This window comes from Wyeomyia smithii, chromosome 1 (assembly GCF_029784165.1).
Source record: "Wyeomyia smithii strain HCP4-BCI-WySm-NY-G18 chromosome 1, ASM2978416v1, whole genome shotgun sequence".
NCBI classification, from domain to species: domain Eukaryota; kingdom Metazoa; phylum Arthropoda; class Insecta; order Diptera; family Culicidae; genus Wyeomyia; species Wyeomyia smithii.
In genome coordinates this window covers 57,680,092-57,692,505 of record NC_073694.1, presented here as the reverse complement: position 1 = coordinate 57,692,505, position 12,414 = coordinate 57,680,092, and the positions used below count along the sequence as shown (strand labels likewise).

At 37.1% G+C, this 12,414-nt stretch overlaps 1 protein-coding gene across 2 annotated transcripts in view; it reads right to left on the bottom strand.

The window, feature by feature from the left end:
• Positions 1-11,882, bottom strand: part of LOC129717116 (heat shock protein beta-6) — a 45,540-nt gene extending 33,658 nt beyond the window's left edge. Inside the window, exon 1 of one of the 2 annotated variants that reach the window (XM_055666961.1) lies at positions 11,378-11,882. In XM_055666961.1, coding sequence (XP_055522936.1) covers positions 11,378-11,562 — 185 coding nt within the window. In that variant the 5' untranslated portion in view covers positions 11,563-11,882. The remainder of the gene's footprint in view (positions 1-11,377) is intronic. The other variant, XM_055666968.1, reaches the window with a different exon arrangement.
• Positions 11,883-12,414: the final 532 nt, after the last annotated feature.

Here is a 12,414-nt window from a genome sequence, read left to right as displayed (position 1 = left end):
ACCGGAATGTGGGCACACGAGAGGGTTCGCTCCTTCTAGGGAAACCTAAACCCGTAGTTTTGAGTTTATCATCATTTGTCGCGGTTGCCCGGTTGCGGCGGCACAAATAAGGAAATCGGAATGCGTGGCTCGGTTACGAAATACCCACTGGCAGAAGACCACTTACGGCCACATGAATTTCCCGGCACAAAAGTGCCGCGCGAATTGAGTACCAACCAAATCACGTTTACGTTGTCAATAACTATAAAATTCAGCTAATTAGCTGGGGCCATCCAAGAGGAACTCATCAGTCTTTCGATAACGATGACAAGTGGAGGTTAATCAATCGAACTGTTTTGTTTTTATTCGCTGGTATTGGTATCACTTAAACTTCCAGCGTGCAAAATTTATATTGTTACAATAATAGGCTTATCTCTAATGGATAATAATTGTGACAGGTGCGCGGATGCAACACCAGCCACCCGAACAAATATTGACGTAATCGAGTGCACACATTGTAAACACACCATACAACCGGTTTAACTATATAAAAGTAAAGAAAACAGTTAATGACGTTCTGCCACCATGGTTGAAGTAGTATTGATGTCATTGTTTGCACTGTGGATTGCATTACCTGTTCAATTTATGAACTTTATTTATCTGTCATTCAATGATCTTATCTTGTTCGGAGCGGAAATAGGTTACTGTGGCCATCTCTTGCAGTTTGAAACATACACTTTAACTCGATAGTGTCGATTTCGATATGTGTTCTAGCGGTTAGACTCGTACACTCGTACATGTTATCTATTGACTTCGTTATCGGTATAAAGTTAAAACACTTTACCTTACAGCTTGCAATTATCGCAGCCATTTGTGTTGTACGAATTTCATCGAATTTTATTTCTATGGCTCAGTGTGAATAGTTAAAATCAAATTCATGGACCCAATTGTCATCTTATTCAAATTAAAAATTTTATCACGATCTCATGCAACGTCTTAAGTAAGGGTTTCGACTTCGAAAACTTTGAATGATGCTAATAATGAGACAAATGTTCTTTTGACACTGTTACATCATTCTGAAATCAAACTAGCTATGTCCACCAACTGTAGTCCTACGTCAAACATGCGCTCGTGTCTTGAACATCAACTTCTTTCCTTTTTCATTTTGTCTAGCAGGAAGCATGCTGCTTCCGGAGGCAGCTGCAAAGAACAAAACGATCAAATGTTTCGAAGCAAGAAGTAGGAAAATTTAAACAGTGCACGTAGGTGGTATCGTGCTGGATCGAAACCCGTACAGTATCGAAATCCGTACACCTTGATGTTTTTCTTTAGTTTTAGGCATTACAAAAATGAAAATTCAAATGATAGTTACATGGACATGTCTGTTGAGCTGTTGGCCTTCTGTTAAATTAAACTTTGCGCCAGTAGGCCATGATATAAAAATATTAAAAATAAAAAATCAATCGTGAATCGGTTCCAGTTGTCATTTCGTTGTATCGTTAGAGAACTTACTAAGGAAACGTTCTTCAGATCGAAACGTTTTTCAAGTGGGATATAAGTGTTTCACTCTGTGAACCTTTTTGAAATTGATGGAAGAGGTAAGTCTTTGTCATTTTTGAGCAGTATATTGTCTGGTAAATAGTGTAAACTGTATTTATTCAACAAAAACTGTGCCGTATGGATTGTGATCCTTGTTAATTGCTTGAATCGAAATCCGTACAGCGTGTGTATCATGCATATATTGTTGAACTTTCTTCTTGTTTTCAGCATATAATGAAAGAAAACAAGTATAAATAAACGGCAAATAATTTCGAAGGAGCTGTGACTGAGGTGCGCAAAAGAAAGTCGTACCGGGAAGCTTCGAGAGGTTCCGGCGTTCCGGTTACTACAATAAGGGGTGCCGCAACGAAACGCTACGAAAATTGCACTATTTCAGCTGATATAAAAAATTAGAAAACCGCGTGAAACTTTAGGAACCAATTGATCCTCAAAAAATATTTATTCATAAATTTAAAGATAAATTATAAATAAAAGATGTTCTTTTTTGTACTTCTCCATCTATACGGATTTTGATTCATTGCTGTATGGACTTTGATCCAGTCTTTATCGCGTGTGTGCCGGATTTCCATTCAAAAGTGTACGGGTTTTGATTCAGACAAAAAACTGTGTACGGATTTCGATTCAAAACATGTTCTATTCAAACATGATTTTTTCGAGTTTCAGAGTGGTTTTAATCATTTTGCTTGGAAATAGCGATAAAATATAAGTAGACCTATAAGTAAACATGTCAGTTTAAAGCAATATTTGATTTCTTGATTTTATATTGACCGTCGAAGATTATCATGAGCTTAGGTGTACGGATTTCGATCCAGCACGGTAGTTTTGTTACTCATCCAGGGCAGATGCTCGAACGGTTCGAGCTGACAAAATCCGTTTCTTCGAAGTATGTCTTGAGAAAGCACAGAAATAGGATCTCTTGTCTACGCATGCTGAACGAACTGTTTAGTTTTATTTGAATCATATTTTATAGGAAAAATTTAATTCGCTAACGCTAAGTAGCTCAGTTTTGAGATGCTTAGTCAGACTGATGGCTTCGTTAAAGACATTGACAAAGAAACAGATTTTTTGGGCTAAACACCATTTTGTGACACTTTACATGCATTTCGTGTATTTTTCTGTTACTGCATTCACTATACAGCTTTTTTACTTCACTATACAGGCCATTTTTTAAAAAAATGGGATTTTAGTTTTGCTTGTCCGTGATGAGTCTGAGCTAGTAAAGTTTCACAAAGAACCACGGTACACTGTTTTCAAAGCTGTAAAAACGTGATCGAAATTATTTTGACTCGAAAAAAATGGTTTTAGAGCTTCAGTGTCTTCAGAAAAGTTGTTCCAATAATTATTCTCCATTCTATAGAAATTGTGCTTTTGTGATTAATTCACCGAAAAGGGTGAAATGAATTTCACTTCTTACATATAAAAATCCACTTTGTTGAAATTGTGGCACATTTTATAAGCAATAACTTCGCCGAAGACATCATGCTTCTTCCTGCCTATTCAAATGGACCTTTGTGGAGTATTCTGTTGAATGCCCATTAATATCTTTTTCCTTTAAATGTATCTTTTTAAAGTGAGTTTCAATTTTTTAATGTTCTACAAAGTTGTTTACTATAACAAAACACACAACCGAAGAAAGTGTTTTATTAACTCTAACATTTCTTTAGTTAGTAGATATTGATTTAAAAATCATACACTCAGTATCTAGCAGATATCTCCACTAAAACCGTAAATCTCCGCAGACGAAACCATTTCTATATTGAAGTAAAAACTAAACATCATTAAGTCTAGATATAGACATTTGGCGCTCTTTGTAGATATCTGTTACTAATTTTGTACATTATTTTATTAAAAAAATTTAACAACTGAAGAAATATAATAAATATAAAAATAAACATTATTTGGATAAATTGTGCCTTAAAAATTGCAAAAAAAATCACTGTGAAAATTACATAGAACAAATTGATTTCAGGAGAATTCTATAGAAAACTCCACAAAAAAAATAGGCATGTGCCACAACTTTGTCGAACCAAACGGGTTTTTATATGGAAAAAATCGAAAAATTAAGTTTGTTTTCGCACTTTTAGGTGTTTCAATCACATATTGCATCTTTTATAAAATGAAGAGAAATTAATGAAACAACTTGCTCTTAAGCTCTACAATCAACTTTTCTTGGGTCAAGATAATTTCGATCACGTTTTTGAAGCTTCAGGAACAGTGTGCACCGTAAAGTTTTATTTGATTTGAATATATTCATCATCCTTTATGTACAACAATTCAGTAACTTCCGCTTTGTATAGATCGATAACGGTGCCGGCTACGCCCTTATGGTCAGTTAGGGAAGAAAGTAAGTGTTAGAATCTTTGTTGATACAGTGGTAAGACGGATTTTATTTTACTTGTGATGTTTCCGCTACGTATATATAACTGTACTGCTCTACCAATGCCTCGTTAGTTTTTCTCCTGCTGTAGAGCCACAACACAACTGCGTCCATTAATTACGACTGTTGTTGTATGACCTATATTTGATTTGGTATTAGTTAAATATCCTCTCACAATTAAGGTGTGATGTACTTTGGTTGGCGTAGTACCCGATCTCACTTAGGATCGACTCGTTTCATGAATTTTAATACCTTACTAGGATCACAGTGCCAAATTTCAAGGGGTTCTAGTAGCCCTTTCCCGAATATTGACTTCTTTTGATTGAACAATGCTCTGCAGTTGCTGAGTATATTTTCAACAGTTTCATTTTCAAATTGGCAAAAACGACATTCTCAGGGTGGCCACTTAATCGGGAAAACGGGAAATTTTTCATTTAACCGGGATTTTTTTACCAAGATTTTTCAAAGTATTGTGTATGATGCAATTACAAATGATGGAGAAGTTGGAAGTGCAGGACTGCAAGTTGGCCCCTTAAAAGTCACATTTTTCTTCAGCAGTCAATTTTTTAACCAAAAAGTCACTAAACTTACTTTTTTAACCCGCTGACCAGCTTATCAGTCCTGCTTTTAAAATGAAATAAATGTTGACACCAAATGTCTTAAAATAGCATAAAACGTGATATCTATAAAAATTGAATGGACCCTGTGGGACTTCTCAAGATGGTAAAGCGAATTGAAACCAGGGTCAAAAACCGGTCCGGAGTCTGGGAATGGAAGTTGCCAGTTTATCGAGAAAACGTTTTTAGTGAAAGAATCAATCATAAATTCTCATATGTACAATAGAAACTGTTTCAATTTCTAAGAGCAATGCAAAATAAGATTCACTGTACAATCTTACTAACATTACTAGTTACTAGTAGTTATTTGAATAAACAAATTGAGGATTAAATAAGTGAAACACAGTTCTGATTCTCCAGTTTTCCAAATAGATTTTTATTTCAACTTGTCTTTTTGAAGAATATTTGGCGAACTCTAGCGAAACTACCTACCATTTCCGCTTAGAAACTGAATGCTGGTGTAAATTTGGGTTTGGGACGAACTTGCTATGCGGAGCAGTTAATTGAAAAAAACATTACAAACTTGACACAAAATAGAGCAAGCATTATTTTGGAATTTTTTGAAAAACTAATTTTTGTACATATTTCAAATTCGTATTTTTTTCTGTAAATTATACAATTTGAATGTAAAAAAACTATTTTCGATGTAAATACAATCAAAAATGTTCTTAGAAAACAGCATAATCGTTTGGGAGGTTTTTCAAGAAAACATTTTATTTATTTCATTTGTTGTTGCATACGACTTTTTACATGCTTTTTGTTTTGCAACTGATCTTATGGTACGATGCTGGCCTAACTAGTCAGTCGTCGTAGGTTCGTGTCTCGGTCAATCGCCAATCGCCCCGTGCACTAAACAGTAGGCTGCTCAATCTGTGACCAATAAACAAAAATACTTTAAATATTCTAAAAGCCAAAATAATTAGCTTGATTGGTGTGATGTTTCCGGCAAAGCTGTAGATGGTAGTTCTATTTAAAAAATTGATTGAATATCTCAAAAAGCTTATTTTCTGAATTCTAAGTTGCCAAATGTTACAACGTTGATTGTTTGAACACCGAAGAAGATAAAATTTCTGAAGATTTTTTTTTTTCGAAACCAGAACGATTTGTTTGATTGGTGCGATGTTTTCGGCAAAGTTGTTGGCAGTAGTTGAATATTAAAAATATTATAAATTAAACATTTTAAAGAGCTGATTTTTGAAAAATCTTATTGTATTTTTTAAAAACTGCATAATGTAAACTGAACATTGATGATCATGGAGAAATAAAAACTAAAAATTCTTTAGAAAAAATCCTAATAAAAAGGATTTAAGAAAGTTTCAGGAAACATTTTTTTTTTGAAAAGTTCAAAAGAAATTAAAAATAAATTTGTTTCCTTTTCAACGGTTTCTGCAAGACATGTTCGTGCAGTAAAGGAATTTTAATTTGAAAAATAATAATTTAAGATTTTTTTCTGATTTCCAGGTTATCTTTTTAAGTTTCGAAATCACTTCTTTTGAAATGTTGGTCCCCAATATCATTTTTTCTATCAGCTTGACCATTTTGAGCGCTCGATGCAAACAAGTTGAAGATGTTTGCAGATGACCATAGAGATGCAACTTTGATGGACTAACAAATCAAAATGCTGAAACAGTTGTGAATTCACTTCTGAATAGTTTTGAATCTATGTAACGCGTGATAAACGAAATACAGTAGAATCGCAGTATTTTTCCTGAACGTAAAATATCATTATCTTTAATATAAGAAAAAAAAAACACTAATCCGTGTCACAAGTTTTGTTCCCTAAATAATCAATTCAATCAAAATATTTTTTAATCTTAGGTTAAGTAGTTTTATGTTCACATTTAACTTCCCATGACTTTTTCCGATGATTTGAACAACGGAAAAAAAATTGTACGCAAAGTGCTGTTTTGTTTGTTGTTGTTGCCCTAATAGGTTGTTATGCGTTGAACGGTGCTTATATCATATTTCAAGAAGACAGATAGACAAACATAATGAATGCACAAAACAGCTAACACGATTATTGACTGCTTAATGGAAGATTTGCAAATTTGAGAAAATCGCAAAAATTATATTTAACCTGTCTACTATGAAAAGGCAAAAGTTGCATTTTATGTAACTAATCAACTGTTTGTGTAGAATGTCCCGAGCAAGTTCGGTAGAAATGATATGCCGTCGATAGAACATAACCTAGTTACCATTTCTGACAATCGGGAATTTCTTGGAATCATGCGGGAAAAAGTCGGGAAAAATGCGGGAACTCGAAGATGTAAAATGAGTGGCCACCCTGCATTCTGTAAAGTGAGTTCTTGCAATTTTATTCAGATGATACCTACTCGGACAGTGGCCGGTCAACAGGCCCGTTAGTACCCGAAGATAATTTTTTATTGAGATTAAGTAAGATCCAGGCTTCTCCTGCGCTCGGTTCGATGAATTTTTTTGTCTTGTCGAGATGTTAGTTCACACGAACGATTATAGTTACATCGTTTGCATAGCCAATTACCTCATACTCTAGTTCTGCTAACTTTTCAAGAAACTCACCTACAACTAAGGACCACTCCTTCAATATCAAGAAAAGCAACCAAAGCTGTTTCTTTGGCTTGAAGCGATTTCTGCATTTTACTAACTAGCGCCGTTTTTATAGATTTACCAAGCTTCTTGACTTGATAAATTCGTCCAAATTTTTTTCCGTAGTCTTTTAAAGAACAGAGGAAAGACTTATGGGTCTAAAGGCTTTGGGAGTCGTGATGTCTCTTTCTCCTACTTTTGGAATAAAGTCAACTCGAACCTCTCTCCAGGATTTTGGTAACTAATGAAAACGCTGGCTCGGAAGAGCTCAGTCAGCTGGGGAATAAGAGCTTCTTTTTCCTGTTGTAGTGAACCTGGAAAGCTTTCGTCCTTTCCAGCAGGTTTGTAAAGTTGAGAAGAACTTAGAGCCCCTAGCAGGCGTGAAGATTTATCAGGCTTCAAGATAGCCATCTGTTGGCCATAAATAACCTACCTCATCTGAGTCCTGTACTTTAGCAGATATAGGTAGTGACCCTGGAATATGAGTGAATATGAGTTCTCATCATTGCTTCCAGAGTTTCTAAGGAATAACCAATAAAACAGTCATCCTCTTCCAAGACCATTTGAACGATCTTTTGAATGAAATTTTTGCAGCCTCGCATCGTTGTTGATCTCCCGTTCCAACGCGTCTCCAGTCCTTTCTTTTGTCTCGTTAGTTACTCTTTAGTCAAGTATCGGCAATTATAATTATAATTGCCTGGAGGGGTGTTTTTTTTACATTCTTTTGTAAGATTTGGACCTCTGCGACCATTGTATTGATCTTTTGTGGTATACCTCTTCTTTAGTCCAGGTACTTGTGGCAGACATATCACTATTGATAGGAGTGATCGTCCTTGTCATATCGCACCCTTTCTCCCAATTTGGCTGAATTTCATATGAAATGTATTACCTCATTAGGATTTGCAGACCAGACCTCGAAAGGCTCCATAGTTCCTTTTCCAAAGGCTCTTATTCTGCGCTGTATTAATGCACTGCATTGGCAGAGCAAATGTTCTGCGGTTTCACATTCGAACCCACAGAGGCGACAAATCTCGTCATCTGACTGACCACTTTGTTTTAGGTGATGCTTACTCGGACAATGTCCGGTGAACAGACATGTTATTGTGCTTAATGGTGGTTTATTTTCATTCAACTTTTTTTTCGGAATTTTTAGCGTAAGGGAAGAGACCAAAGTGAGGGATAGAAGGGAGCCTGAGAATAAACCCATGCATTGAAGTCTTTCTGGTACTTATGATGAAGTTGAAATATTCTGCAAAGGTTAGCTTGGTGTCTCTTGATGTCCTCTAGGTTACAGAGTTCGCTTTGATGGTCGTAAGTTCGAATCTTAGTTAGAAGCAGACCATTTTTGATTATCAAAGGATTTAAGCATGGGTTTATTCTCAGGCTCCAGTTTGCTTTCTCTCGAACATTTGTATGCCTCTGGAATGCGTCGCTTTCGCACCGATTAAATCGCGATACATATACTTATCGGTCGGTCTTCGTATAGAATTAACTTTGTAAACATTTGTTTATTTCTGCAGGTTGGATAGATGAACGCGCGTCGCGCTCATCATATTCATCGCATCACTTCATACTCATCGCTCATATAATCGTATCACTCATCAAGGTGAATCCTGATCCAACGTTACTCTTTCCTACTAACAAAAAAATCTCCTTCTTGTCATCTTTGTGGAGATTAGATTCTTACCACCTGATTGCGAGGACGTGGCTGGCGCCATGTTTGATCATTGAAAGTGTTGAGTTACTAAAACTTGTACAATGAGAATGGTCGGTCACTCCCTCCCAGACCCATTCAATTGATTCACTGTGTCATTTTACTGATTTGAATCAATCAAGGAGTAGCAACAATCGATATGTGCAATCAGTCAAGCTGAGCTAAGGGCTTCTACGTGCCTACCATTGCGTTAAGAATAAAAGTTACAAATTCCAAAAGATTCGAAGTTGTTGAGCGACTAGTGTAATGATTTTTTACCTCCTGAAAGTTTTGGAATACAAGAGATAATGGTAACTCCATCCTGAATCAAAAATAGGCACTAAATGAGAACATTTCTAAGTTTAAGGGAATTTTTCGTTTTTCAAACAAATTGTTAAGAATTTTAGGGATGAATGCAAAGAAGTTACGGTCACGGTCTTCTTCGGAGAATGTAGTATAAACTTCCTGAAAAAAAATTGCAAATTACAAATTTCGGTTTAATTTTCACCTATGTTTCCATCAAATGCATTCATGACGGGACATTACTACTTTACAGATTCAAGTTTACGTAATTTGTAATTTTTTTTTGGCACGATTTACTTGTAATTTCTAAAGGAATTTTGCAAATTACAAACAATATCGCACGGTAGTCTGTGGGGCCATTAGCGGTCTCGAACTAGATTAGTTGAGAGAATTCGTTATCGATATTGTTTTTGGCAAGCCCTCCCAGTTGGTCTCGAGGTACGATGCTGGCCTAACAAGTCAGTAGGATCGAGTTTCGGCTCGGGAAACACTGTTAGTGTCAGTAGGATCGTAGCGCTAGCCCCGCAATTGTCCTGTGCATCAAACAGTTGGCTGCGAAGTCTGTGTATATCAAACAGAAGTCATGTTCCAAATCGAAATGTAACACCAAAACTTTGCCTTTTAATTGTTTTCGGCACATTTTGCATGCGTAGGATAAAAGTACAACGATACACCGTGCCCCGGTGCTGAGTCGAGAAAATTTCCAGCTCGACAAGATCCTCGACCTGATCGGGAATCGAACCCGACATCACAACCGTGTGGGAGAGCTAGTCGATGGACATCGCTAACCACAGAGCCACGGAGACTACTCAAATTGGTTTTGCAAATTGGTGCTAGTCATTATTTCTTTTTCACAATTTGTACCCTTTTTCCTTCCGATTGTTTTCTTTCATTTGTGGGTTGAACAATATTGGTAGTCTACTATATTGTGTTCTTCGTCTTCTTTTCATTAATACAGTTTCTGAAATTACATTCTGTATACATATTTGAATTAAGTTTAGCCGCTATAATGTCGACATTTCCTTCAGTATATGCTAGATTCTGCAAATTCATTGTAAGAAGTCTACATTTTGCTCATTCGTAATTAGCTTCACTGAATTTGACACTTCTTTTTATAAATCATTGGAATATTTCATTTTTTCATAATGATGATTCATGAATAAATTTTGAAATCCAGTTTGGTGAGTAGTTTTCAATAACTATCCGGTCGGTTTTATTGCCCTTAAACAGTAGATATCGATTTTTTTAGCCTTGCTAAACCGATCAACACAACAATCTCACCCCACATTTCCCTAAAGCTCGACTTAATGATATACAAACTTGCGCGCATGCTAATTTATGGCTCCGATGACGAAGTGATCTCGCGCGTCCCAGCGACGACAGACATCTGCGATCGTTTTCGACGAATTTCACCCATTTCCGACGGGTCCCGTTTCGGACCCGGCCATTGAGAGATTCCCCTGCTCGTAAAGTTTGCAACGGTTCACAGTCTGACGTCATGTTTAGAAAAATGCACCCTCAATGCCGTGTGAGTCGTGGCGCGTGTTTTGATTTCGCTATGCACACAATCGAGCACATTATGCTGCCCGCGGGTGTTCTAGCCAGCAGCCGGCAATAGCCGGATGAGTCATCTCCGCGCACAAGTTGCTGTCTCTTTTCCGTCGGAGAGACGCGGTGCGTGTGATTATTATATTTTCAAGCACATGTGCGTTCAAACAATTGCAGTTTTTGTTTTGATGGGGCTTATGTCATTGCGTTGCCTTTCGTGCTCTGGTGAAGTGGAATTTTTATTGTTCATCTATCTTTCATCTGCCATCGCATCTGTTGGTTTAATGAGTCGATGCTATTTTCATTCGCACATTTGTTTTTCTAACTTTCAACCGTGAGAAATCGCAATCTTCAAAATGTTCACTATGAGTTTCAAAATTTGACGATTTTTCATCTTGAAACTAGACAAATAAAGATCCAACGCCCAACCCAACCGAATGTTTTCCTAAGCCACAGCAGCAGCAGCTCTAAATCAACAAGCTGTACATCCAAGGCAAAAGTGCCGGAGACGAAAACGGTGCTCTTATGGCTGCTGTTATTTTTAGAACGGACGAAAATTTCGAGATTCCTCATTCATACTTTCACACGTCGATGGAAGCTCACTCCGAAAGAAAATGGAACCAAAAATACGAAAGATATGATGCAGGAAATCCTGCCAAAAATGATGCTGCTATCTGGGGAAAAAACTCGGGAGCAGTGAGCGCTGCTCCCCCTTTGGGTCAAGCCTCCACCTACCTTGAAGAGGTTTCGAAGAAGTTGGACTCGCGATTCATCAGTTCCGATCTAAATTTAGCCATCTCTTCCTCCATCTTTCGCATTTCGGAATCAAAGCGCTCGCGGATGTTGGCAAACTCCGTATCAATCACACTGAAGTCGCCCAGCTTGATCGGGATGTTGCGTTTGTTTGCACTGTCGGCCATTTTTCGCTGCGGTCAAACAAATCTCCGGGATTGGGATAAGAAGCTTCTGGCACGGGTTCACACTTTGTTTCTCTTACTACTGAGTATCGATTATCCGAATCGACCTTCGCCGGTTTTGCTGCGACGAAACGGGTGCACTTTTTGAAGTATTTTTAAAGCACAAGGTCACACTTTTCCACCTATCTGTTGTCGCACACAGTCAACCTAATTTCTCTTGCTGATATCAACCTGGTAGCTTATAGCACCTACGATAATAATACAACTCGTACAGTTCACTACGAAAGACTCTCTTCGACTGAATGTCTCTTCGCTTGCGGTAAACGCTTTTATTTCATCCTTGCTTTTCATTCATGAATGAGATGATCATAACAGTCGCAGAAAAAGAGAGCGAGAGTAAACCGCCGGCACCGGTGGAGAGCAAAAGAGCAAACACAATTCGAGAGAGTACACCAGAAGATTTACCGTAAGTAACCCGAGTAAAAAATGACGCGTTTGAATTCTGCTGGGACAATCTAGAATGTTTCGGGCGTAAACAACAAACTTCAAAGAACGCAACGTGACTTAGTCAGACAATGTCGCCCACTTGATAGCAGATCATGGTGAAATATTACCTGATTCATTTGTGTGGCGATTATTAATACTTCCCAAAACTGATGGTTTTCATTTGTTAAAGTAGAATATTAAAAAAATAGATGCTATATCACATGAATTGATTTAACGTTTTTAAAACAAGCACTTTTACGCAAACAACCGGGTTTTCACCTGGTTGATACTACTAGCGAACATTAATACTACTAGCGAACACCAGAAGATTTACCGTAAGTAACCCGAGTAAAAAATGACGCGTTTGAA